This window comes from Mus pahari, chromosome 5 (genome assembly GCF_900095145.1).
Source record: "Mus pahari chromosome 5, PAHARI_EIJ_v1.1, whole genome shotgun sequence".
NCBI classification, from domain to species: Eukaryota; Metazoa; Chordata; class Mammalia; order Rodentia; family Muridae; genus Mus; species Mus pahari.
This window is the reverse complement of record NC_034594.1, coordinates 108,542,886-108,567,185: the sequence shown is the minus strand read 5'-3', so window position 1 is coordinate 108,567,185 and position 24,300 is coordinate 108,542,886. Positions and strand designations below refer to the sequence as shown.

Below are 24,300 nucleotides of genomic sequence, written 5' to 3'. Positions count from 1 at the left end.
TGTGTGTGTGTGTGTGTGTGTGTGTGTGTCTGTCTGTCTCCAGGGGGTGCTGTGTCCTTAGTGGTCCTTGTGAGATATTTTTCTTTATCCAGCTCTGGGTTTGCTTCAGCTCTTCTCAAGCCAATTTCATAGCCAAAGCTTGTGACTTTCCTTTTCCTTAAATCGCTTCTCCGGCCCAACTTTCCACAGGGAAGAGCCAGCCTCAGGCCTCACAGGGACCTGAGAGCCTGTATCTCCTTTGTTTGCTAGCCTGGGGATCTGCTTCTGGTCCCCTAAGCTTCAGCAGACTAAATATTACCAGTAAGCACAGCCCAGAGACTCTCCGTAGCAGGCCTTTGTCTCCCTGTCAGCACCTCAAAAGATTAGACATCTCCTTCAATTACATTTCGTAATTATTGTTGTAACTGTTACCTAAGGATAGATCTAAATTCTCTTGACCCTATTTATATTTTTGGCCCTTCTGACTTCCTGTGGGTAATGGATCCTAGCTGTATTCACAGTTGTGTTAAGTACTTCCTGATTTTAGTTGTCCTAAATACGCCTCTGGCAGGCTCCCCCTGGGGAAAGGCCCTCGTCTTCCCTACAGTTGGGGTTGATGAGGTTGTCTGTATTTGACCAGCTTCCCCTTTTGTAAGAACTGTGAATTTCATAAACTCTGATTATATTGCTCTGGGCCCAAGCCTTTGTCTCTCCAGACAGAATGGTCTTAATTCCTTTAGCCTTCCCTCCTGCAGACTCGCTGCTGCCCCTGATCATTTTAGCTGCCCTTGTCTGAACTGTTTGCAGCTGTCAGATCGCTTTTGCAATCCAGCCACTAGCAGTGCTGGCTATTCTGGGAGCAGACACTTTTTGGCTTGAGGGAGGGTGGGGCTGTGTTGTCTCTTGGTTCTGGATGGTGTGTTGGCCTTCAGGGACAGTGGCAGCCCACAGGGCCAACGTGTTTGCAGACTGTTTGCTGTGACCCCTATGGATCAGTCAGAATGAATAGCTTGGAACCTTTCTTTTCCAGTAAAAGTTTGGATTTCCTCCAAATGCAATTTCCCTACACTTGCCCACCTCTAACTCCATTTGCAGGTTTCCTGCCTGCCAGGGCCCTCAGAAGGGCTTCTGCAGTTGAGACCTACCTATTTAACCCTCCACTATCCAGAAGATCTTTGAAATACTTTTCTTCTAGATCATTTGTAACTCATAGCATTCCCATCTTTCACAAACACTATCCCTGTAGAACTCTGTGGTTGATATTTTGTCCCCAGGAGTGGACTTGCTCTTTCTTTTGCTTCCCATCTCAGAATGCATATTTCTTCTTTCTGTTCTTTCCTTCCTCGTCTCTCCTCCTCTTCCTCCTCTTTTTCTTCTTCTTTGTTCTTTGAGACAGGGTTTCTCTATGTAGCTCTGGCTGTCCTCGAACTCACTCTGTAGACCAGGCTAGTCTCAGAGACCCACCTGCCTCTGCCTCCTGGGGTCCTGGGTTAGAGGTGCGCACCTCCACCACCCGGCTGACCCAGTATGGAAGCCTCCATGAACAACCTTGAAAATATCTGGTGACAGAAAGTTTTGAAGACCCCTGTTTTTTTCTTGCTTTCTTTTTTATTTTATGTGTGTGTGTGCATGTGTGTGTATGTGTATGTGTGTGTGTATGTGTGTGTACCTGCATGTGTGTCATGTATGTATGTAGGTGTATCATATGTATGCTGGTGTTGAAGAGGCCAGAGGAAGGCTTCTGGTTCCCTGGAACTGGAGTTATCGGCAGTTGTCAGCTGACTGCTGTGGGTGCTGGGAACTGAACCCAGGTCCTCTGCAAGAGCAGCAAGTGCCCTTAACTGCTAAGCCACCTCTCTACTCACTCTGGAAGTTTCCTTAATCAGTAATTTACAGGAGTCTAGAAAAATGTGTGCATGCTTCACAGCTCAGGGCTCCCACTATCCTCCACTGGGCTTCTTTTAGTTCGAGTTTGTAATTGACCCACCTGACAGAGCTGAGTTGGTCACCTTCCCCCTAGGAAGGCTTGGTCTCCTTCTTCCTAGGAAGGCTTGCTTCCGTGTGCTGTGCATGCTTGCTTCTCTTGCTCCTGCCCTTACCACAGGGTAGCAAGCCGTGACTTCTCCTTTAGAGACAAAATGTAGGCTTTTAAAATAATAATTTTTATTTGCTTGTATATTTGCATATATTTGTATAATGTATTTTGAACACTTTTGTCTACTGTGACCTCTCTCCAGTTCCCACGGGTGCCTCCCTCCCACGTTCCAGTCCTCTTTCTTTCTTGTTATTGATAACTTCCTGAGTCCAGTTAGTGAAAATAGTTTTTTCCCCCAATACCTAAAGCCTGGCTCTTCGTGTGCTCCATGATCCTATTTTTAAAAATACATTTCCCTCCAATTTGCCCTCTATGAAGGAATGCCAAGGTTAGCAGTTTGGCTTTTAGTAGGGCACTCTTAGTGATTTGCTGGAAGCAGGAGCCTTGGGAAGATGTGTGAGCTTTCCAGTGGTTAAGTACACTAGACCCCTGCCCCGTTTCTGCCCTTAGATTCTGGGAAACAGTTGAAAGATGCCATGAGGAGGATGCTGAAGTGGCTCAGTGATAAAGGTGCTTGCCACCCTGAGTCACAACCTGAGTTCAGTCCCCAGAATCCACATGGTAGGAGAGCACCTATTCTTGTGTGTTATTCTCTAACCACATGCATTTACCGTGGTGCACATCCCTCCCCCCCCCCATGTAAAAAAGAAAAGAAAACAAAACAAAAGAAAAAGATGAGGCTGGTGAGCTGGCTTAGCAAGTTAAAGCACTTGCCACCAAGCCTGATGACATCAAGTTTGATCCCTGGGGCCTACATAAAGAGAGAAACAACTTTTGTGATTGTTCTCCAACCTATGAAGTGCATAGTTGCAAATATGCTTGTGTGCGCGCGCACACACACACACACATACACACTGAGTAATGCGTGACAATATAAAAACTGAATTAATGCAAGTTTTAAAAGAGATATGTAAGATAGCATTGTTAACTAGAGCTCCTCTCTTTCCCTCTCACCTATGGGTTTCAGGCCCGCCAAGTGATGGAGAGAGAGTTCAATAACCTGTTGGCCTTGGGTACAGACAGGAAATTGGATGATGTGAGTACCTGGGTATGAACTCAGAGCCTCGGCTGTTGTTGGCTGCTCGGATAGAGGGTCATGAGAGTTCCTGCCCCAGGGCCAGTGGTGGCTGGCCTAAGGGAAGAGAGCCAGAAGGGACGGAGAATGGAAGCTATGAGGAGGAGGCCCGTGGTTGGGTAGCAGTGGGTCTGCTGGGGAGACGTCTCCGTGAAGCTCATTTCTAGTCTGAAACCCCAAACCCTGTGTTATGACTCCAGCATCTTCCATCTCCAGGCTCAGCCCTCTCAACCATGCAGGGTCAAAGGTCTTCCCTTTGCCATATCTTTGGGGGTGGTTCTTCTGTCTGTGTCTCGGACCCCGGACCCCGCTGCTTCTCTCCCTGCCTGTTGAGATTGCGGCCTGTCCTCCAGCCGTGTGGTGTTTTGAGGACAGGCGCTCTGCTGAGGAGCTGAGTGAGGCTCCTCAGATAGACACGCTAAGCAGAAGCTCGGGCCTTTGTCACGCCTGGTCTCACTTCCCTGAACTCAAGGGGGAGGTCCGGTGAAATGAAGGCCAAGAGGCTGTTTAAGAGCAGAACTCAGTGAGATTAGAGCCTTGGCCACCCCCAGGGCACAGTTTACAAATCCTGAGGGGAGTGGAGATGTGGAGATAGGAGGAGTCCTTGAGACGAGAACAGGGGTCAGTGGCCCTGTTCCTGCTCACTCTACCTGTGTCGTGGGACCTGTGCAGTTCTGCAGACAGGCTGGAAGATGAGGCTTGGCTACAAGGCAGTGACCCATCCTGGGATTCGGGCTCTAGGAGCCCATGGCAGAGGAGGTGATTTTGGAGACTCGGTTGGCATTGATGGGGAACAGATGGTGGGGGTTGCTCTCTGTATCCTCTGGAGGAGCCTGTCTGTGGCCACGTGACTCATCATTGTCCGTGTGTTCTGGTCTTACTGGGGTAGGCAGCATGAGAAATAAATAGGTTAGACAGATGTTGAAATTTCTACTTTGAAGATAAGAAAACTGAAGCCCGGAGCAGTCATGTTGCCAGTAGTAATGTGGCAGAACCAAGAAGTCTTCGTCCCTGGCAGTGTTTTTCTAGCGACCTGGGTAGTATCTTACATGGAGGACCCAGCAGGACAGGAGAGCAGTGCTGGCTGGGACTGACCCATGACTTCCCAGAGTCTGGAAAGAAAAACACGTTTGAAAAGCAGTGGGCTATCCGAGCTCAGTTTGAGGAGGTTGGGGTGGGTAGAGCAAAGGAGTTCACTGCTGGTCCAGATCTGATAGGAGGGAGGAACCTCCTGCTGGATCTCTGAGATCCCTTGAAATCATCTTCAGCCCCCGTCTATCCTACACGCAAAACCACTAAGGTCTAGAGAGGGGGAGTTCGGAAGTAGTACCCCTTAGAGCTTTAGGGACTGGGCTGGCAACTCCAATATGTCCCTTGGTGCAGGGGGAAGAGAAGGTGTTCCGTCGAGCACCCTCCTGGAGGAAACGCTTCCGGCCTCGGGATCACCATAGCGGTGGCATGTTGGGCACCTCAGCGGAGACCCTCCCGGCGGGCTTCCGTGTGTCCACGCTGGGTCCGCTGCAGCCTCCGCCCGCCCCGCCTAAGAAGATCATGCCGGAAGGTGAGTGCCAGACTGGCAGTGGGTTCCTCCCCGCACCCTGGAGCCGAGCGGGCTGGAGAGGGGCGAGGCCGAGGCTGAGCTGCACTAACGCTGCGGTGGGGCGCGCACTAACCCGCGCTCTGTGTGTTCTCCCGCCGCTGCCGACTCCTGCCAGCCGGGACGGCGGGGGCGCAGAGACTGGAGCCCTCCACGGTCCGGACCTACTCCTGCTGACCCCCCACCCTCCCGCCCCGGGTCTGACGGGGGTACGCCCCCGGCTCGGGGTAAGTGGGCCAGGCTGTGGCTGCGCACGCCCGTCCTGCCGCTGCCCCGGACCGCCCTGCCGCCGCCCCCTCGCTGCAGCATCGCCCGGCTTGCCCTTCCCGCTTCGCTTCGTGCTTGGCCGCATGCCGCACCTACCCGCTGCCTGCCCCGGGAACCACCTCCACTCACAGAGCCTGTCTCTCTCTTCTCTCATAGCTCACTCTCACTATCTCTACGGACACATGCTCTCCGCCTTCCGGGACTAGCCACGGCCCCCAGGGCGGGTGTCCTGGTTTCACAGGCTCAGCCGGCCCTGACCCTTCCTGCTCGTTCCCTTTCTCCCTTGGCTCCCAGTCTCTCCTCTGTGACTTTCCAGTTGCCCGGGATCTCAGAATATGCTCATCCACTCCTTCGGCATCTCACTATCCGAGTCCTACTTCGTTCCCCCTTTGTAAGTCTCTGGAGGATGTGGCCAAGGTCTCCCCGTGAGTGGCGGGCACCCAGGTTGTAGGTGTTTGAGATTCTGTGGGAGGGAGGGAAGGACAGCACCGAGTGTGTGGCCACCTTCCCTCTTCCGGATCTGTTTTGGTCTGGACTATGGACTTACCAGGCCCAGGATCCCGGACCAAAGACTGAGATGACCCTTCCAATAAAAGGCCATTTTGGACTCTGTCCTGCTTGGACTAATTGGCCTTCTGGTCCCCTCCACTCTGGCCGTACCGGATGGTCCGAGTGGTTTTGCCACCTCCTCTCTCAGTATCATTCCCTCCTTCCTAAACCCCATCACCAGTGTCTGTAGCTCTTGCCTGCAAGTCTTGCTTGTGGGGTGACGAGGGGTGTAGAATACCCCAAGCCCTCTGACAAAGCCAGGAGTGGAGCTGAGGAAGACTAAGGTAGAAACTCTGTGCGCAAGCTGACACAGAACCCCAAATGTGTGGGAGGAACAGACCCCAGAGCTTTGGGCCCAGGGTGAGGACAAGGGGAACTCTTCAACTCCTTGCCTAGAGAGATGGCCTGATGGCCTTTTGTGCTTCCCCCCAAGGGGCAGTGGGGATGCCTCCAGCCCCAGCCACAGATGATGCTTGCTACTGGATTGAGTGGATCAGCTTGCAAACGGTTAACTCTGCCCTGAAGTGGGGGTGCGGGAAAGGGGAGGCCTTCCCTTTAGCGACTCCTGTCCCAGGTCTAGGAAATCTAAAGTGGACTGAGGCAGGCTCCCTTGTGTGTCCCCATACCCTCCGGTCCTCCTTTAGGGTTCTTTTGGGGGTAAGGGGCTAGCTACTCAAGAGAATCTTGATCCCCCCTCTGTCTCCGTTATTTTAATTGCTTTTTTCTGGCAGCATGGTGGGGACAGGGCAGATTTATGAGGAATATCAGTCGCCCCACTCTTCTGGACCAATTCCTTAACCTTGGGAAAGCTCAGGACCTAGTATCAGGGCGGGTGATAGAATGGAAGAGGGTGGGAGAGTGCCTGCACTGTGCTTGTGGTCAGCAGTCAGTGCCATCCTGGAGGTGACTGGAGTAGCTGGATTGCCATTTCATCACTGGGAGTCTGAACAGGCGCCAAACTAACAGGTGGAGAAATGAGCCAGGGCTCCCTGTCTGAAAAGGATGTTGAGCCTTGTGCTCAGCAGAGGGAAGTTTGGCTAATGGGCTGATCGAATGAGCTAAGGTGGGCTGGGGCAGGCAACCACCCATCCTCAACCCTGCCGTTTCTGTCTCCCTACCAGACAGGCCTCTGGGAATGGAGAGAGAAACAGCTGAGTAGGACTCGAACTGGTTAGAGCGCGAGAACCCTGGTCCTGAGTATAGAGTTATAGAGAAGGGCCAGTCTTAAGATGGAAGGAGCGGAGCATGGCCCTACCGCCTGACTCCTTCTCTGGGACTCCTCTCCCATGTGACCCTGTCATGGTTTGCAGTGTCCTAGGTAGCACTTGGGGAGCCAGGTGCATTCAGGGTCAGTGGGGGTGGGGACAAAATAGGGGGCTCTACATGCAGTGAGGAAAGGCTGCTGTCATGGTGTGGCCCTGCCTCACTGTCAGTATCTGTTTTCTCTGGAGAGTCACCAGTGACCCAAGCTCTCCCTGCCAGCCTCCTGTGTCAAACCAGATCCCTTCTCAGTACTGTATTGGCTCAGTGCTTTCAGGAGTGAGTGTGTGAGTGTGTGTGTGAGTGTGTGTGGGCGTGAGCGGGTGTGTACGTACCAATAAACATCCTGGTTTTAAGACAATGTACAAATGGCGTCAGTTTCTTCCTTCCTTCCTTTTTTTTTTTTTTTTTTTAAAGATTTCATTTATTTTATGTATGTTATTAGTACACTGTCACTGTCTTCAGACACCCCAGAAGAGGGCATCCAATCTCATTACAGATGGTTGTGAGCCACCATGTGGTTTCTGGGATTTGAACTCAGGACCTCTAGAAGATCAGTCAGTGCTCTTAACTGTTCAGCCAACTCTCCAGCTCTTGCTGTGGCCCGCTCACTCCAGCCTGCTTGCTCTGGCCTCGCTGTAGCTGTCTTCAGACACACCAGAAGAGGGAGTCAGATCTCATTACGGATGGTTGTGAGCCACCATGTGGTTTCTGGGGTTTGAACTCAGGACCTCTAGAAGAGCAGTCAGTGCTCTTAACCGCTGAGCCATCTCTTTAGCCCCCAACCCCATTTCTCTCTCTCTCTCTCTCTCTCTCTCTCTCTCTCTCTCTCTCTCTTTCTTTTGTGAACACTAAGTTCATTTGATGTATCCAGCTTTACTTCATGACCCTTGGCCCTGCTATGCTCTGAGAAGGAAGGTATCAGGTTTGAAACATGTAACCCTTCTGTTTATTACACACTCACAGGCTTGATGGGAAAGTTAGTGTTTGGGTGGCTTGTGTCAAGGGCTTAAGGGGTGAAGGCGTGAGAAACCTGCTGCTGGGCTTGGTTGTTCTCATCTGTCCAGGCTTACTCTTCTTGGACCCTTTCACACTGAGCCTGCTACCGCTGCCACCCAGCTTCCTCTGTATATCTCGGCATTTCAGTAGCTGTCTTAGTTAAGATACCATGATCAAGGCAACTTATTTTTTTTTAAAAAAATCATTTACTTGGGTGCTTGCATACAGTTTCAGGGGGTTAAAGTGGGGAGCAGGACAGGCAGGCAAGCAGGCAGGTAGGCATAGTCAGAGAACTAGCTGAGAGTTACTTAACTGTTGAGACAATAACCAAGAGGCAGAGAGAGCTAACTAGGATGGCATGAGCTTTTGAAACCTGAAAGCCAACCACAGACACCTCCTCCAACAAGATCACACCTCCTAATCCTTCGTAAACAGTTCCACCCACCAGAGACCAAGTGTACTGGCTGATTTTGTGTTTCAACTTGATACAGGCTGGAGTCATCACAGAGAAAGGAGCTTCAGTTGGGGAACTGTCTCCGTGAGATCCAGCTGTAAGGCATTTTCTCAATTAGTGATCAAACGGGGAGGGCCCCTTGTAGGTGGTGCCATCCCTGGGCTGGTAGTCTTGGGTTCTATAAGAGAGCAGGCTGAGCAAGCCAGGGGAAGCAAGCCAGTAAAGAACATCCCTCCATGGCCTCTGCATCAGCTCCTGCTTCCTGACCTGCTTGAGTTCCAGCCCTGACTTCCTTTGGTGATGAACAGCAGTGTGGAAGTGTAAGCTGAATAAACCCTTTCCTCCCCAACTTGCTTCTTGGTCATGATGTTGTGCAGGAATAGAAACCCTAAGACACCAAGCATTCAGCTATCAGCCACTGGGAGTCATTCTTACTTAAACCACCACAGTAGGTCTCCTTGACTTTAGTTCAGGGTCCAGTCCCTCCCCTGGGTGGCTTTAAGAGGCTCTTCAAGCTCCCAGAGATTTGAAGTTCCATGGCTGGGAGAGGATACAGAGAGGAGCTTAGAGGAGAAGGGGAGGGTGGGTGGGGAAAGGATTGTGGGAGGCGGTGACTGGGAGGGAGAGGTATGTAAAGTGAATAAGTAAAAACAACAACAACAACAAAAACCCAACACACACACACACAAATAAATAAATTAATTAATTTAAAAAAAGTTATTCATGGCTTGGATCCCTGGTCCCCTCTTGCCACCAGTTTACATAACTCAGAAATGTTATGTTCACCAATGTCCCTTGTAGAAGGCCACTCAGTGACGGCTTTGACCCTTCAGTTTCTTTCCAAGTCTCTCCTGGGAGGCAGTAGCTGGTGCTGCAGTGGAATTAGGTAGCCAACATGCTTCAGCCCCATGAACATTCTATACATGTTGCACAGAGACACGTGCTGTCTCCTTGACTGTCTACTGTGCTGGGCTGTGACATCACCCCCTTAGATCGGTCTCTTTGATCGCTACATTGAATGAGTGGATTGACTGACCTCATCCTGGAGAATTGTTGATGAATATTAATAAAAGCAGATACTTGTGTCTGGTTAGGTTTGTACTGCTGTGAGCGGACACCACGTCCTTTTATAAGGACAACATTTAATTAGGACTGGCTCACAGGTTCAGAGGTTCAGTCCATTATCATCAAGGTGGGGGCATGGCAGCGTCCAGGTAGGCATGGGGCTGGAGGAACTGAGAGTTCTACATCTTCATCTGGAGGCTGCTAGGAAAAGACTGGCATCTTCAGGCAGCTAGGAGGAAGCTCTCAAAGCTCACACCCACAGTGACACACTTACTGTCCACAAGTGGACAAGGTCACAGCTACTCCAACAAGGCCATACCTCCAAACACCCCCTGGACCAAGCCTATTCAAACCACCACAACTTTCCCATTGCTGCTGCTATTGCAAAATAGCCCAGTTTGATTTATTGTAGTTACCTCCACAGATGATGTAATTTAAGTTAATTTCCCTAAAGAACTCCACCTCGTTATTCATTAATGTGACTGTTATCTGTAATTCTATTGTGAAGGCTGAGAGTTTGTTAATTTAAGGAAAACTTTATGCTTAATAACATTTATTTTATGAAAATATTCTGGACTCTTGGATAGCAGGGTTAGTCATTCACATCTGAGCTGTGCTGGTGTATTATAACTTGAGGACTTTCAAGCTGTGTTTACACAAGGGTCACCTGACTCCAGTGACCTTTGTTCTCTTTTTCAAGTGTGAAAAGCATGGACTTTAACACAGTCTCTAGCAACTGGAGCCCATGAGCTGCTGGGTATTCATTGAGGATCCTTGCTTTTGGCCAGCACTAGACCCTTGTAGGGGCCTAGGAGGACAAGGGACAGCCATGTCACAACTGAAGGCAGTCAGGGAGAATCCACTCAACACTGGGAGGCACTGGGGCAGAGCGCACAAATCTGAGAGGAGCTCTCTTTGGTTGCACAGTTGGGTATTTTGGTGGGCCTAAGGGAGCACACTAGACCAGAGATAGGAATTGGTAATGCAGGCACTTACTTTGCCCCAGGGTCAGAAGCTCAAAGCTAGACATAAGTATTCCTCTTCAGGCTATCTGAAAGACTGTAAATCCAATGACACAAACTCAAAAGGAAGAAAATCCCACACACCAGGATGCTTGATTGTTTATTCAAGATAATCAGACCCTGATGGAATCTATCCTCTCCAGCTTCTTACCCCCTCGAGTTACCGGGGCTCCACCAAGCCTTTCTCATGCTATCTTCTTTAGGGAGGGCAGTTGGGGGGAGGGGCCCAGCTGAGCTTGAGCAAGGGCAGAATGGCCATCAATGCCTGCTCTCTTAAACTGGCTCAGGTCAGTTGACAAAGGGCCTGAGAGGACTGAAGGGGACCCAGGATACACCATATAGTGAAACCCTCTCTTCAGTGGTTTGGAAATAATCTCCAGGAAACCGTACAACACAACAGCAAATTTGAAGTTGGTGTTCTGATCATAGTTCTTTTAGACCCAGTGTTAATCCTTACACAGTCTCTACTGGTGCGCTTGCTTTCAGGTTTCCATCCACCTTCTCCCCTTAGGAAGCCAGTCTTTGAAAAAAAAAAAAATCCAAATGAGGAGAACCCTGGCTGATTGTTCTTTGTCTCTGGCTCCCTTAGCAGAATCTCCTCATCTTTGAGCTGTAGTTGGGGACAGGAATATCCCTGTGCCTGCAGGGAAGGGCAGAAGGTGGTCAGGGGACATGCTGTTTGTCCTGCGAAGAAATGACAGCGTCTGACCCCATTTGTTCTGTATAGTCACTTCCTACTTCTCCGTGGAGCTTAAGGTGACATGGATCCAGAGGAGAGATGGAGCTGAGGAAGAAACGTCCTGAAAACCCAGTTCTACACCCCTAGCCCTAGGTGTGGGCTGGGCACAAGGCACGTGGCGAGCATGTGCAGTGGACCTACTGGGCTGTGAATTGGAGCACGGTGGATTGTGAATGACGACATCTGAATTAAAGTACAACAGAGTGTTTCGCAGGCCTGCCTCTGTGGGCCCAGGATTTCTAAGGAATCTGGTCTTTCCCCAAGCTGTGCACCACCTGGCTCCTGCGACTAACAACAAGCTCAGGACTGCAGCTCCACTCATATGATCCACCCCCCCTTCCATTTGGACCTCCAAGGGAAAGGTGCAGAGTTTTGGTGGCGCCCCTCTTGATAATACCATTGCAGACGCTCTGATAGCAACCAGTCTTTATTCGTTTTTTTTAAAAAAGGAAATCCAAATAAGTTAGCAAAAGAATTACAAAAGAAAAATTGGCAAAACCACACAATGCTTAGTTAACAAAAGAAGTCACCCCAAGAGCCCCCACCCCCTTCCCTGCCTGTCCCCGGGCATCATCAGCACAGGAGACCTTGGTCAGATGGCAGCTTTACAAACAACACACAAAACAATAAACAATACATAAAGCACTGGAAGGTTCCCAATATCCACTGCAAATGCTTGGCCCCCCAGAGACTTTGGAACCGTATAGCTCCTCCCCCTTCTCTCTCAACTCAGCGCAGGCCCAGCCCAGCCACTGGCTCCAGGAAGAGACTAGAACAGATGTGCGCACTTGTCCAGGTCAGGACACTCACGTCTCTCAAACTGTCTCATTTGGGGGGTGGAATTAGAGGCATATTATGATAAACAAAAAAGGAAGCTCCTGAGTTTGCCCCATTGAGGGACATTAACAAGGGGGCTCTCTGGACTCCATCTTTCTCTTCTTGGAAGGGGATGCTCTCTGCTTTAAGGAGTCAGATAAATTCCCTTGCTGGGCTGGGTGAATGGGGAGTGGGGAGTCTGGCGTGTGGCTGGACATCAGGACAGCCCCCACGTAAAAGCCCCCTGCTATAGAAGTGATGGCGTTTGACGCCAACTTGGGGGCTCACATGCACACCCAGCCTGGCAGACAAGCTCAGTTGGGCATAGTTTCATCTGGGAAGGCAACAGACATATCCTCCACGGTGATGCTGTCCACGATGGACGTGAGGGAGTGCAGGTTGTGGGCGTCTGTAGGGTCAGCTGCGAGCAAATGATCTGTAAGGAGAAGGTGGGGGAATGTTTCCTGGGCAAGGGGTATGGGACCCTTGATGACACAGGTTCTCCAGGACAAAATGGGTAAGGCTGACTCAGGAGTGCCCCCCCCCCCGCCCCAGCCACTAGCACTCCCCATGTATGCTTGTAGGCTGCTTCTGAAATCCCCTAGCATAGTTAGGTTTTGGAAGTGGCTCTCCCTAAGGCCCAGGGCCCAGTTTTACAGCACTGACTCAGGGACTCCTGGGGCAGGGGCAGGCTCTTCTCCCTGAGGTCAGACACCAGCAGGGAGGCTGCTGGAGGCTCTGACTACTCTTTAGCTGATCAAGGCTACTGGGAGGCACAGGGTCTCTAGCCCACCATTTGGGGCCCTCAGGTCAGCAAGTTCCTGGAAAAGCTGCTGGAGGGTGACTAGAACAGGGCTTATGGTAAGGGCACAAGCCCAGTCTAGTTAGGGACTAAGGGATTTGAGCCATGTTACCGGGGTCAGGATTCACTTACCTCCTGGGTTGGGACCGAACTCCAGTGCATTGCCCCACTCCGGACTGCAGGAGGCGCTGTGGGAGTTGCATTCACTGGGCACCTGCATACAAGACAAGGCCCAAGGTCCAAGGTCAAGTCTACTACCAGTCTCAGGTATTTCGCTCTGCCTGCGTTACAGGGTCAATTACCTACCCTAGAATGTTACCATAGACATCCTACTTCTAGGTCTTTCCTAGCTTCTAGGATGAGAATTTCGCCTTCATTTCGGGGGTAAGGGTGGTAAACCAGAGTATTTTGGCCTGTGGGCATTCTAATGTGTTTTGTCAGGTCAAATATGAAGGCTGTGGACTTGGGACAAAGCAGGTTTCTTTGGCCGCTTTCCCTCATTTTCGCCTAGGCTCACTTAAGCCCTTACTGCAGGCTCGTTTCCGGGCCCCTTCTGTTCTGTGCCAGTCCACCCTGCCCCATCTGTATTTATATCCACTGCCTTTGTCTGGTCTGGAAACAGTATGAGCCCAGAAAGCCACTGGACAGTCTAGCCGACAAGGAAAGGGGTTCAGGGATCCCAAGGGCCCTGCTCTGCACCTGTTCTAGCTCTGGTGGCCCGAGGCTGACCAGGCACCTCCCTCTGGCCCTATCCCTGGATCTGGTGCACCAGCCACTTACCACGGGCTGGGGCCCGCCCCCGCCTCTGTAGCGGAGATCGCGCTCCTCCTGGTTGAGGGAACTGAGCAAGGCCTGTAGGCGCTCAATGTACTGGATGGCGCTGCGTAGGATCTCCACCTTAGGCAGCCGCTGGTTGGGGTTGAGCAGGGTGCTCCTCTTCAGGGCCTCGAAGGCCTCATTCACTTTCTTGAGCCTGCGCTTCTCCCTCAGTGTGGCTGCCCTCCGCCGGTCCACCGACACAGACTTCCTCTTACACACCTTACATGCCCACGGCAGGCACTGGCCTGGGCAATGCTCAGGGGTCCCCAGTCCCTTTTCTTCCAGGGGCCCTCGGGCTTCCGGGCTTAAGTTGAGCTCAGTCCGCTCATAGCCCGGGGGCTCGAAGCCCTGAAGGTGGACGGGAAGATAGTTTTCCCCATCATAGAAGTGGGGCTCCTGGTAGAAATAGGGGGATGTCTCATACAGCTCCATCAGGTCGGAAAAGGCTTGTTCCTGCCACTGGCCCCCAAGCTCCCGCAGCCCCTCACGCCAACTGCTGGGTGCCATTTAAACCCTCCCTGCTGGCATGAACCCAGAGATAAATATAGCCAACGCCACAGAAACCTGAGCCCCGCTCTAAGCTGTTGCTGCACATCAAGACGTTTCCAGTGGATTACATGTGATTCCCCTTCCCTCTCCTTTTGCCCCCACCCCACCCTGCAGGCCTGCCCCTGGCCCAGGCGGCTCCTGTGCACGGGTCGGGAGGCCGTCGGCTGAAATTTGATTAGTTTTCATTTCTCCACAGCCCCTGTGGGGCAGGGAAGGTGGGGGTGGGTGCATTCCCCCCGTCTCATCTGCTCCTTTCAATTACTCCTACCCAGGCCTCCTGCCTGCTCTCCTCTATGGTCCAAGGCAGCTGGTGGACAGGGCAGGAAGGGAACAAGAAAGGGGTTGTCTTGGACGGTCACAACCCACCTAGCCTTCTCCTTCCTCTCAGCAGCACCTTAAACCGTACTATGTCCCATGAGACTCCTAAAGACCTACCACCACCACATCAGGACCACTCCAGATTTGGGGCGCGTGCGCGTGCGTGTGCGTGTGCGTGTGCGTGTGTGTGTGTGTGTGTGTCCCTAGGGTCCACGGAGGCAAAGACAGACACCCAGAAGGGCAAATGGATTCAACTTTTGGGTTTCTACAGCTTCTTTGACCAGGTCTCATGATGTTGGGGGTAGATTGAAGTAAGAGAACACAAGGACTTCTTAAGTAAGGAGGGGGGGCTTAAGTAGTAGGGGTCAGGTGAAGTAGGTGTTTAGCAAGGATTAGAACCCACAGACTCCATTGCCTTCTTCTTCCCTAGTCAAGAGCTGTTCAGTCAGGGCTGGTGAGATGGCTCAGCGGGTAAGAGCACCCAACTGCTCTTCCAAAGGTGCAGAGTTCAAATCCCAGCAACCACATGGTGGCTCACAACCATCCTTAACAAGATCTGACTTCCTCTTCTGGAGTGTCTGAAGATAGCTACAGTGTACTTACATTATAATAAANAAANAAATCTAAAAAAAAAAAAAGGCAAAAACAAGAAAAAAAAAAAGAGCTGTTCAGTCCCGTCTGACTCTCTCAGTCATCTCCTCTGTGCTTTCCCCTCAGTGATGTCTTCTGATACTAGAATCATTTTGACTCTTTCTTTTCTGTAGAAGGGTTGTTAAGGAGAAAGAGTCCTTTGCGTCGTTTGTGTCTGTCCTGGGCCACCAGGCTGGCTTCTTCTATTCCTTCCAGCCTGAGGCATCACCTTTGCTGTGTCATACAACTCTAGAGTGTCAGGTGGGGGAGGGGCCATTCCCATTGAATCCTGGCCTCCATCAGCCAGAAGATCCCTCAGGAGAGGCATTGGTAGTCAGGGAGGACCAGTTCTAAGTGTGGTGTGCAGGTCTCTGGCCACCTTTCACCTGACCTCTGATTCCCGAATCTCTTTGCCTGTGGCTGTCACATGACAGCCTATTCCACTGACCTGGAGCTTTAGGAATTCTGGATTTTGAGCAATAAACCTATGGCTCAGAATTTTCCCCAGGACCCTGCAGATTAGGTGTGATCTGTTCTGCTATCCCTGTTCCAATGGAGGAGGAGATGGATACATCGTAACTACCAGTCAGGACAATAGGGGAAGGGTGGAGCTGTCTGGGGGGTGGGGGGCGGTGCTCAGGGAGGGGTCCCTTCATAGCAGCCCTGAGAGCTGTGTGAGGTTTGAAGGACTGGCCTTTTCTCCTCTCTTAAGCCACAGAGATGAGCCAAGAAAGGGCTGTCTTTTAAAGGAGGAAACAGGCGTGTGAGGGGGGACATACTGGACAATAAAAGAGCCCCAAGCAAATTGGGACACACAGGCCTTAAGTCAGTTCTTGACTTTACTTGGGGATACAAAGTGGAGCACATTATTATGGGTTCTAAACCTAGACAGAGAATAGTCACGGTCAACACCCTGTCCCCCTCATTGCCCTTGCTTCAGGTTATACTCCAGCCCTGTGAGCCCTAAAAGAGAGGGACGCCACACCTGCTGGGGAAACTGCCAAATTGTATCTTTTGTCCTTGGGGGACCCAATCCCACTTACCCCTAAACAATCTGTGTTCTTCCTCTGAAGTGGGAACAGAAAGGACTTGTTCTTTGATGCCTTGAAGGACCCTGCTGCCTGGTACAAGAGCCTGGACCCTCAGCAGGGAATGCCCCATCGCAAAGCTGTTACTGTTGCAGCCAGTGAGGCAGCTGAAAGCTGGGTAGGCATGGTGGCACATACCTTTAATTCTGTACTTGGAAGGGCCAAGGCGGGAGGATTGCCAGCTCCAGGCTAGTCTGGGCTAGTTGTCTCAGACAAAATAAAAAGAGCAAAAACAAATAGGGACAACGAGGATCGCTTGCAAACAAGTGGCAAAGTCACTGGAGGCTAAGCCTCCTAGGAGGGCTGCGGAGGAGGCAAGTCCTGGACCAGGTCTTGGGGAATCAGCAGAATGAGGACGTGAAGAGGTGAGAAGAGGAAGGTGCATGGGCAATCAGTGTGTGTGGATCTCAGGGTGGTGGTGACTGAAAACAAGTCTGTGAGGGTAAGAGGTTCGACTGGGTATGGAGAGACTTGAGTACTGAGGCCAGAAAACCTCATTACCCTACCCCATCCCAACCTTGCACGACAATAATCCAGGAGTGAGATGATAAAGGTCTGAACCTTTGGCTCACGGTTAAGAGGGTGGATTTAACTGGGGAAACACTCATGTTTCAAAATGGCAGCAAATGCTGTGTGTGTGTGTCCACATGTGCACCTGTGTGTGTCCACATGTGCACCTGTGTGTGTCCACATGTGCACCTGTGCGTACCCAGCACATCAAAACACCCAATGAATACAAGACTTATTCCCTGCATTGCCATCTCTCTGTTTCTGTGTTCTCACCCATTCTTAGCCTTGTGCTCCTCAAATCAGGTGTCTACACTGACCCTATGGCCCGGGGCCAGGATCAGGGGGAGAGAACCCTCTTCCTTTTTTTTTTTTTTTTTGAGGCACGGTTTCTTTGTGTACCTCTATCCTGAACTCACTCTGTAGAACAGGACTGGCCTCAAACTCACAGAGATTCCCCCTACCTTTGCCTCCCAAGTGCTAGGATTAAAGTTGTGCACTACCACCTGCTTACCACCCACTGCCCTCCCCCCCCCCCGCCCATTATTTCAATCGAGAAACTGTGCATTGGGTACCAGGTGACATGAACAGGATGTCATCTACCTGCTACCCTGTGCTCGCAGTTGAGTGACAATCGTGTACTAAAATTCACCTTTCCAAGGTAGAGAGTGGTGCGTGACAAGGGGGAGGGCTAGAAAAGGGACAAGTCTAACCCAGAAGAGAAATAGAGTCTCTTTCTCCTTCTTCTGTTCAACCCCTGCTCTGTGTTGGTCCCTGGGTGGGCATGAGGGCAGTGACTAGACATAGCTCTGGTCTGCAGGAAGCACCCCAGGATGTAAGTGTGATGTTTGCTCCTGTTTGATGCGGGTGGGGCTGGGAGTTGTGTCTCTGGGTCTCAGCGAATCCTTGTCTGTAGCTGTCTTTCTTTGTGTATGTCCAGATGATGTGGGCTGACGATCATGCCAGGTCCCACTGAAGGCAAAGATACTTTGGGAACTGAAATGGTAAGAGTCTTCCGAAATCCCAATGTAGAGGTGGGGGTACTGGCCTTTTGGACACCTTGTTCCTTGGTCTTCTTCCCCTGCATACCTCAGCACCCCTCTAGCTGCCCTCTGATGGACGGGAACACATTGGTGCCAGGCACAGAGCTCCTTTGTGCTCCACCATCAGTGGTGATCCATCAGCTCTGACCTGACAGCAGGGCGTCCAAGCTTAATCCCTACCCCTGCTGTGTGGGCACAGAGGGGTCCCCTGCCCCTACTGTAGCCTCCTCAGGCCGCCATGCTTTCTCCAGAGGAAGCCCCCAGCCCCTACAAAGGCTTCAGACCCAGGCTGTGAGCCTCCCACCCTGACCATCTCAACTTGACTTTGTTCATTTGCATGCCGGGCTGACCTCATTTGCATGGTAGCATCAGGTTTCAGAAATCCCCTTCACCTGCTCCCTGTTCCCTCTCCTTCAGCTGAGTACCACCATGGAGGTCTGGCCTCCAACCCTGCTCTAGTCCCTACTGATGGGCTGCCCTGGGTTGCCAGGTTGCCTGACTAAAATCAAGGCACAGTTCTCACTCTGGAGTCTCATGGGCTTGGGAATGGAGGAGCAAGCAGGTATAGAGAGGGGAGCCCCTGGCCTCTCCAAGCAACCCTCTCCTTTTGTTTTCTCAGGGAAGAGAATTATTATTGGGACTACGTGGGGATTGGGTCTCAGTAATATGTATGTATATGCTTCAGTAAGTATGCATAAATACGATGTGCAAACCGACACTACTTATGAGACAGTAGCTTTTTAGCGGGGTCCCAACAGATCACAGCATCACAGGCCATCAGAGCTACAGCTGAGGGCAGTAGCTTTTTAACAGGGTGGAACCAGATCACAGCATCATAGACCATCAAAGCCGCAAGGCAGCTGAGGGCTAACCAGTCCATCCTCCTCCTACACAGGAGGAGATGGAGGTCCAGAAAAGAGACTTGTTCAAGAATGCTGAGGACCAGGGGTGTCACTGATTTGAAGACTTGAGCTTAGACCTTGGGATTGAACCCTTCTCCCTCTGTGCCGCTGCAAGTGAGGAGGGGGCACAGTAGGTGTGTACACAGTCTCTGGGGGAGGGCAGGGTCATGTGCCTGTGGACATCAGGAGAATACAGAGAGACCTCAGGGGAAGCACTTATAGAGAGGAAAATGAGGAGAGAGACTGAGGCCTTGGGACAAGGTTTGGAGGCAGATGGGAACAGAGCTTAGAGACCCTGGCCTTGCTTGGACCACGTTGTTTCCATAAGGGCTAAGTATCAGGTAGCCACGGGGAAATCCCAGCCCTGCCTGGAATCTGGAGCTCAGAGCCAGGATCACCCTTCAAGAATCTTTGGCTTTGGGGTGGGGAAAGGGGCAGGCCTGGAGGCAGAAGTTGGGTTCCAACAGACTTGGGGTCAGGAAAGGTGATTGTTGGAGACAAAGCAGAGAGCTGGTGTTCCAAATAACTGGAACAAGGCACAGCAGAGCACACAGCAATGGGAACCCAGGGCCTGGCACTGTGGGACCTTTGGGAATAAGGGCGAAGACTATGAGTGTTCCCAACCCCCATCACAACAGGCTCTTTACTTCCTGGTTGGGACAAAAGCTGTCAGGAATTTAAGTGGATGGATAAAGAGATACGAGACAGGGTGTGATGCTGTCTTGTCCCCTCTCTGGTTCTCAGTTTGCCCACCCATAAACCAAGATGCTGGAACCAATGATCTAAACAACTACCCTTTCCCCTCAGCTCAACCTGTAGACCTGGAGGAAGTGCCGGTGGGCTTAAGAGAAATCATATGGGTGAACTGTCATGTGCAGTTTGCACTTGTTGAAAGCAGACTCTGGGATCGAGGAACCTCTCCCACTCCACCTCAAACTCCATGTTGATTTCAAGTGTCCTTCAAGGCTCCGTGTCTTAGGGCAGGCTGGCCCCTGGGTCTGAAACAGGGAGCAAAGAGTGTAGCAAGCGACTACGGGTAAGAGGACTGTGCCCTGGGGACTGGATAAAGGTAAACCACTTCCAGCCGGGGCTGCTGTCCTCTATCCCATGGTATAAAACATGTCTGCAGTGGGAACAGGAGGCCAGAGACATCCAAAATGGACAGAATGTCTCACTTTGACTGGAAATCTCTCAGTTGGGAACTTCAGTGTGATTTTTTTTTTTTTTTTATAAATGGTATTTTTTTTTTTTTAAGATTTATTTTCTGTTTATGAGTACACTGTAGAAGTGAGCCTTCATGTGGTTGTTGGGAACTGAATTTTAGGACATCTGCTTGCTCTGGTCAACCCCGCTGGCTCTGGTTGGCTCCATTCGCTCCGCCCAAAGATTTATTTATTATTATATCTAAGAACACTGTAGCTGTCTTCAGACACACCAGAAGAGGGAGTCAGATCTCATTACGGGTGGTTGTGAGCCACCATGTGATTGCTGGGATTTGAACTCAGGACCTTCAGAAGAACACTCAGTGCTCTTACCCACTGAGCCATCTCGCCAGCCCCTTCAGAGTGATTCTTTCTCCAGGGCCTCCTCAGTCACTTCTGCAGATGCTGGAAGTGCCCAGTCTGACGACAGTTTCTCTCTGCTTGATAACTTCTTTTACTTTTGTTTGCTGCGTACCTGATAAACTCTTTCAAAACTGGAAATCTGGCTGCATAGATCCTTCTCTGTAGGGAATATGTACTTGGGGTAGGGAGGCGATGTGTTTTTGTGGCTGCTGTTAATTAGTTTGGTTCTGAGGTACTAGGCTCAGAAGCCAAGGCCTGGGCATACACACTAGGCAGGTGCTCCACCGCTGGCAGGTGCTCCACTGCTAAGCTACTCTCTCAGCTAGAGGCCTGCTCTGTCGGTTGGTCTTGACCGGAAGACTGAACCGCTGGGGTCGGGCAGGACCGGTTTCTTTAGGGAATGTTGTCCCCAATTCACTTTTGCTCCCACGCTCAACCTCACACACTCACTTCTGGCTCAGCCTCCCTGATTGTCTCCCTTCCTTCCTGGTCACCTTCTACGTGGCTTCAGAAGCCATAGCATGCTACCCCACCCCCTTCCACTCCCCAAACTGCTTCTATTTCTGCCTCTTTGACAAGTTGTGACATATTTGCGAGCAGCTGCTGCCTGGGTGGAGATGTCTTTGCTTTTTCCTGGCTCTGCCCTCTGCTCCATCCCTCTGCCGACAGCGACCCCTTCCCAGAATGCATCTTACATTGTCTTCTTGGCAGCCCTGACCCACACTGGCTTTCTCTAGATTTCTGAAGGACTGCCTAGGGCTCCAGAGTCATTCAAGGGAGTCTTCTGGCACAGAAAGTCAGGGTGTGTGTGGGGGATCTTTTCTGTCAACTCCAGAGCTGTGTGGTTTGCTGTAAATTTCTTCCACACTAGGCTTTATGCTTCTGTCTTTAAGATGGAGGCTATGACTAACGCTTCCCTGCCAATTTGTCTCTGTAGAGACTAAGGGAAGTCTTCCGTTCTTCTTGTCTGATCTGAGAACGTCTTTATCTGCTGTCCTTTCTTCTGAGCTAATACGTGTGCTGGAATCCTTTCCGTCATAAAGATCTCTCAGCCATGTCTCCTCACTAGCTTTCCCTTCCTTCCCACATTTCTAGAAAGAGGAGTTAATATTTTCTCACCTCCCGCTCACTTGCCTGCCCACTGTCCCCTATCACCCCTGGGTCACTAAGACCACTCTTCCTAGGCTGAACAGAGACCCTCAGCAGATTACCTCAGAGGCATTGTCTGTATCTCACTGGATTGCCCTGTGACCTCTGGAGGTGTGGACAATACCATTCTGGAAACTTGAAACTCTTTGTGCCCCTAAAGCCTTCCAGCGTTGGTCTTCTCTTATCTCTTGCTCTCTTTTCCGCCTCTTCTTCCTCCTTTTGCTTTCCTTCCGGCCACTTTTTAGAAGGCTACCTCTGTTCCTGTGTTCTTATCTACCATCTTTCTTTCTTTCTTTCTTTCTTTTTTTTTTTTTTTTTTTTTTTTTTTTTTTTTTTTTTTTTTTTTTTTTTTTTTTTTTTTTTTGGATTTTTGAGACAGGGTTTCTCTGTGTAGCTCTGGCTGTCCTGGAACTCACTCTGTAGACCAGGTTAGCCTCAAACTCAGAAATCCGCCTGCCTCTGCCTCCCAAGTGCTGGGACTAAAGGCGTGTGCCACCACGCCCAGCTTCTACTGTGTTTCTTGGCAACCCCATTCTCTTCCTAGGCTACGGTGACCATGTGAGCAAACCGTTTTGTGAGCCGCTCCTAACTGTGACAGGCTGCTCCCACTTCTCTCCTCTGCTGCCATCACTTCCCTGGGTCACAAATCACACATGCATGGTTTTGGAAGACGGCTCCACTTAGATGTCTCACAGGCTTCTAACGTTAAATATTTCCTCTGTTCCGATACTACCTTTATTGCTAACTGAAGCCACCATTCATCAGTAATTTATCTTCACTTTTTAAATCCAATTATATTCAGTAAGTTCCGTCTTAGCAATTTTTTGATTCCCATAGAACCAGGAATCAACCAGAATGAGAAGTCTCTCTGAAAACATGGACATTTGGCAGAGTCACAGCAGGGATTCACCTTCTTAGTAAAGTAAACGCTACTCCACATCTGCCCTCAGAAGCATAAAAGCATGGCTATGGCTCTGTGATAGGGCACTAATATGCATAAGGCCCTGGGTTTGACGCCTAACACACAGACAACACACAAAACAAGCCTCAAAGGCTCCAGTTTCATGTGACTGCCTGCAAAATAATGCCCAGTACTCTTTGACACATTGTTACAAAATCTAGCAATCAGATGGATGAAGTTCTCAATGGTCATTCTATCAACACTAGTAGACAACAGGTTAAGAGCACTTTCTGCTCTAGCAACCCACTCCAGTATGCTCCCACCACCCACACAGAGGATCACAACTGTAACTCCAGCTCCAGGGGATCCAACGCCCTCTTCTGGTCTCTGTGGGCATTGCATGGGTGTGTGTGGTGCACATACAGCCAAGCCAGCAAAATACTCACACATGTGAAACTAAACCAAACTAAGAAACAAGGAAAAATGTGGATCTTCTAGAAGAATCAGTTCATTCAAGAAATGACAGGGTGGCAGAGTAGCACTCAGGCCCTTAGAAGAGCTGTTGTAAATATGCTCGCTCTACCCAAGGATTCAACAGCATGGACAGTGCTGGAGGCTCAGTTTGAAAGCAAGGGTTCCAGTATGGTCAAGTTCCCGTGGGGTTTTCCTTTTTCTTGGTATCTTATAAAATGACTTCATGATTTGGTGGCCTGTTCTTGGCATGTTCATGGAGTGTTCTCTCTCTCTCTCTCTCTCTCTCTCTCTCTCTCTCCCCCCTCTCCCTCCCTCCACTCATTCGTCCTCCTTTTCTCCCTTCTCACTGTCTCTGTGTAGTCCAAGATGACCTTGAACCCTTTGCTTCCCTTGCTTCAGGCTCTTCCGTGTGGGGTTATATACATGCACCACCACACCCAGCCAGGGTCTTCTCCTCTGAGAGTACTAATCCCATTGGAACAGACTTTACCATCATTGCCTAATTGTGTCTCAAAGGCTCCATCTACAAATCCTATTATACTGGGGTTAAGGATTCAACTTGAATTTGGGGGTGGGGTGGGGAACATATGAATCACTCAATCCATAATAGACAAATATATGATTAGACACTGCAAATAAGGTTTATTGAAAAGGAACATTGTGCTCACTTCAGCAGCACATATACTAAAATTGGAACGATACAGAGAAGATTAGCATGGCCCTGCGCAAAGATGACATGCAAATTCATGAAGCAGAAAAAACAAACAAAAAGAAAATAAAAAAAGAAAAGAAAACATAAACCTGTATAAAATAAAACAGGGGAAAAGGCTAAAAAGAATCAGCTGAGTCAGAAAAGAGCTTCAGTGGTCCATGGGAAATAGCATATCTAGTAGATTTACATTTATGTAACTGAGTCCCAGAAAGGGTAAGAGAAAATTAGAAGAAAAAAAAAATGAGCCAGGCGTGGTGGCGCATGCCTTTAATCCCAGCTCTTGGGAGGCAGAGGCAGGTGGATTTCTCTTGAGTTCGAGGCCAGCCTGGTCTACAGAGTGAGTTCCAGGACAGCAGGGCTATACAGAGAAACCCTGTCTCGAAAAAACAAAAGAGCCGGGCATGGTGGCGCATGCCTTTAATCCCAGCACTCAGGAGGCAGAGACAGGCGAATTTCTTAGTTCGAGGCCAGCCTGGTCTACAAAGTGAGTTCCAGGACAGCCAGGGCTATACAGAGAAACCTTGTCTCTAAAAACCGAAAAAAACAAAACAAAACAAAAATGGAATTTTTAAAAGTTGGTGAAAATTACAAATTTATATATTGCATTCAACCAACCCCTAAAAGAATAAACTGGAAGAAAACCACACGGAGACATGTCACAACCAAACTGCTAAGACCCAGGGATGTAACGGATATAGACAGCTGGAGAGACAAAGTGCATTCTATATGGAGGAACGAAAATGAGTGATGGCCGCCGATTTCTCACTAAGACCTAAGAACTAGGGAGGCCAGGAGAGGCAGAACAGGCTCAAAAGCTGAAAGAAAACAAAAACACCCAAACTCATCAACCAATGTATGTCTGTGAAAATTGCTTCCGAGAGTGGTGATGAGATTAAAGGATTTTTCAGCCAAGAGAAGTTGGCA

General features: G+C 50.2%; 2 protein-coding genes and 1 non-coding gene across 5 annotated transcripts in view; 2 read left to right on the top strand and 1 right to left on the bottom strand.

The window, feature by feature from the left end:
* Ppfia4 (PTPRF interacting protein alpha 4) overlaps window positions 1-5,625 on the top strand; it is a 45,555-nt gene extending 39,930 nt beyond the window's left edge. For 2 of the 3 annotated variants that reach the window (XR_003843876.1, XR_003843875.1), the window contains 4 exons: window positions 3,042-3,110; window positions 4,533-4,710; window positions 4,865-4,973; window positions 5,170-5,625. Coding sequence is in view for 1 of the 3 variants with exons in the window: in XM_029538653.1 (XP_029394513.1) it covers window positions 3,042-3,110; window positions 4,533-4,710; window positions 5,170-5,219 (297 nt within the window). In the remaining 2 variants the exon portion in view is untranslated. The remainder of the gene's footprint in view (window positions 1-3,041; window positions 3,111-4,532; window positions 4,711-4,864; window positions 4,974-5,169) is intronic. The other variant, XM_029538653.1, reaches the window with a different exon arrangement.
* A 5,885-nt stretch (window positions 5,626-11,510) lies between these two features.
* On the bottom strand, window positions 11,511-14,031 carry Myog (myogenin). Its single transcript, XM_021198611.1, has 3 exons — window positions 13,500-14,031; window positions 12,852-12,933; window positions 11,511-12,353 (listed from the first exon to the last, which is right to left on the bottom strand). Exons 1-3 carry the CDS (start codon window positions 13,968-13,970, stop codon window positions 12,232-12,234), a joined length of 675 nt encoding a protein of 224 aa, XP_021054270.1. The 5' UTR covers window positions 13,971-14,031; the 3' UTR covers window positions 11,511-12,231.
* Window positions 14,032-23,324: 9,293 nt separating this feature from the next.
* LOC115064232 lies at window positions 23,325-23,430 on the top strand. The gene has a single exon (XR_003844056.1). It is a non-coding gene; the product is annotated as a U6 spliceosomal RNA (small nuclear RNA).
* Window positions 23,431-24,300: the final 870 nt, after the last annotated feature.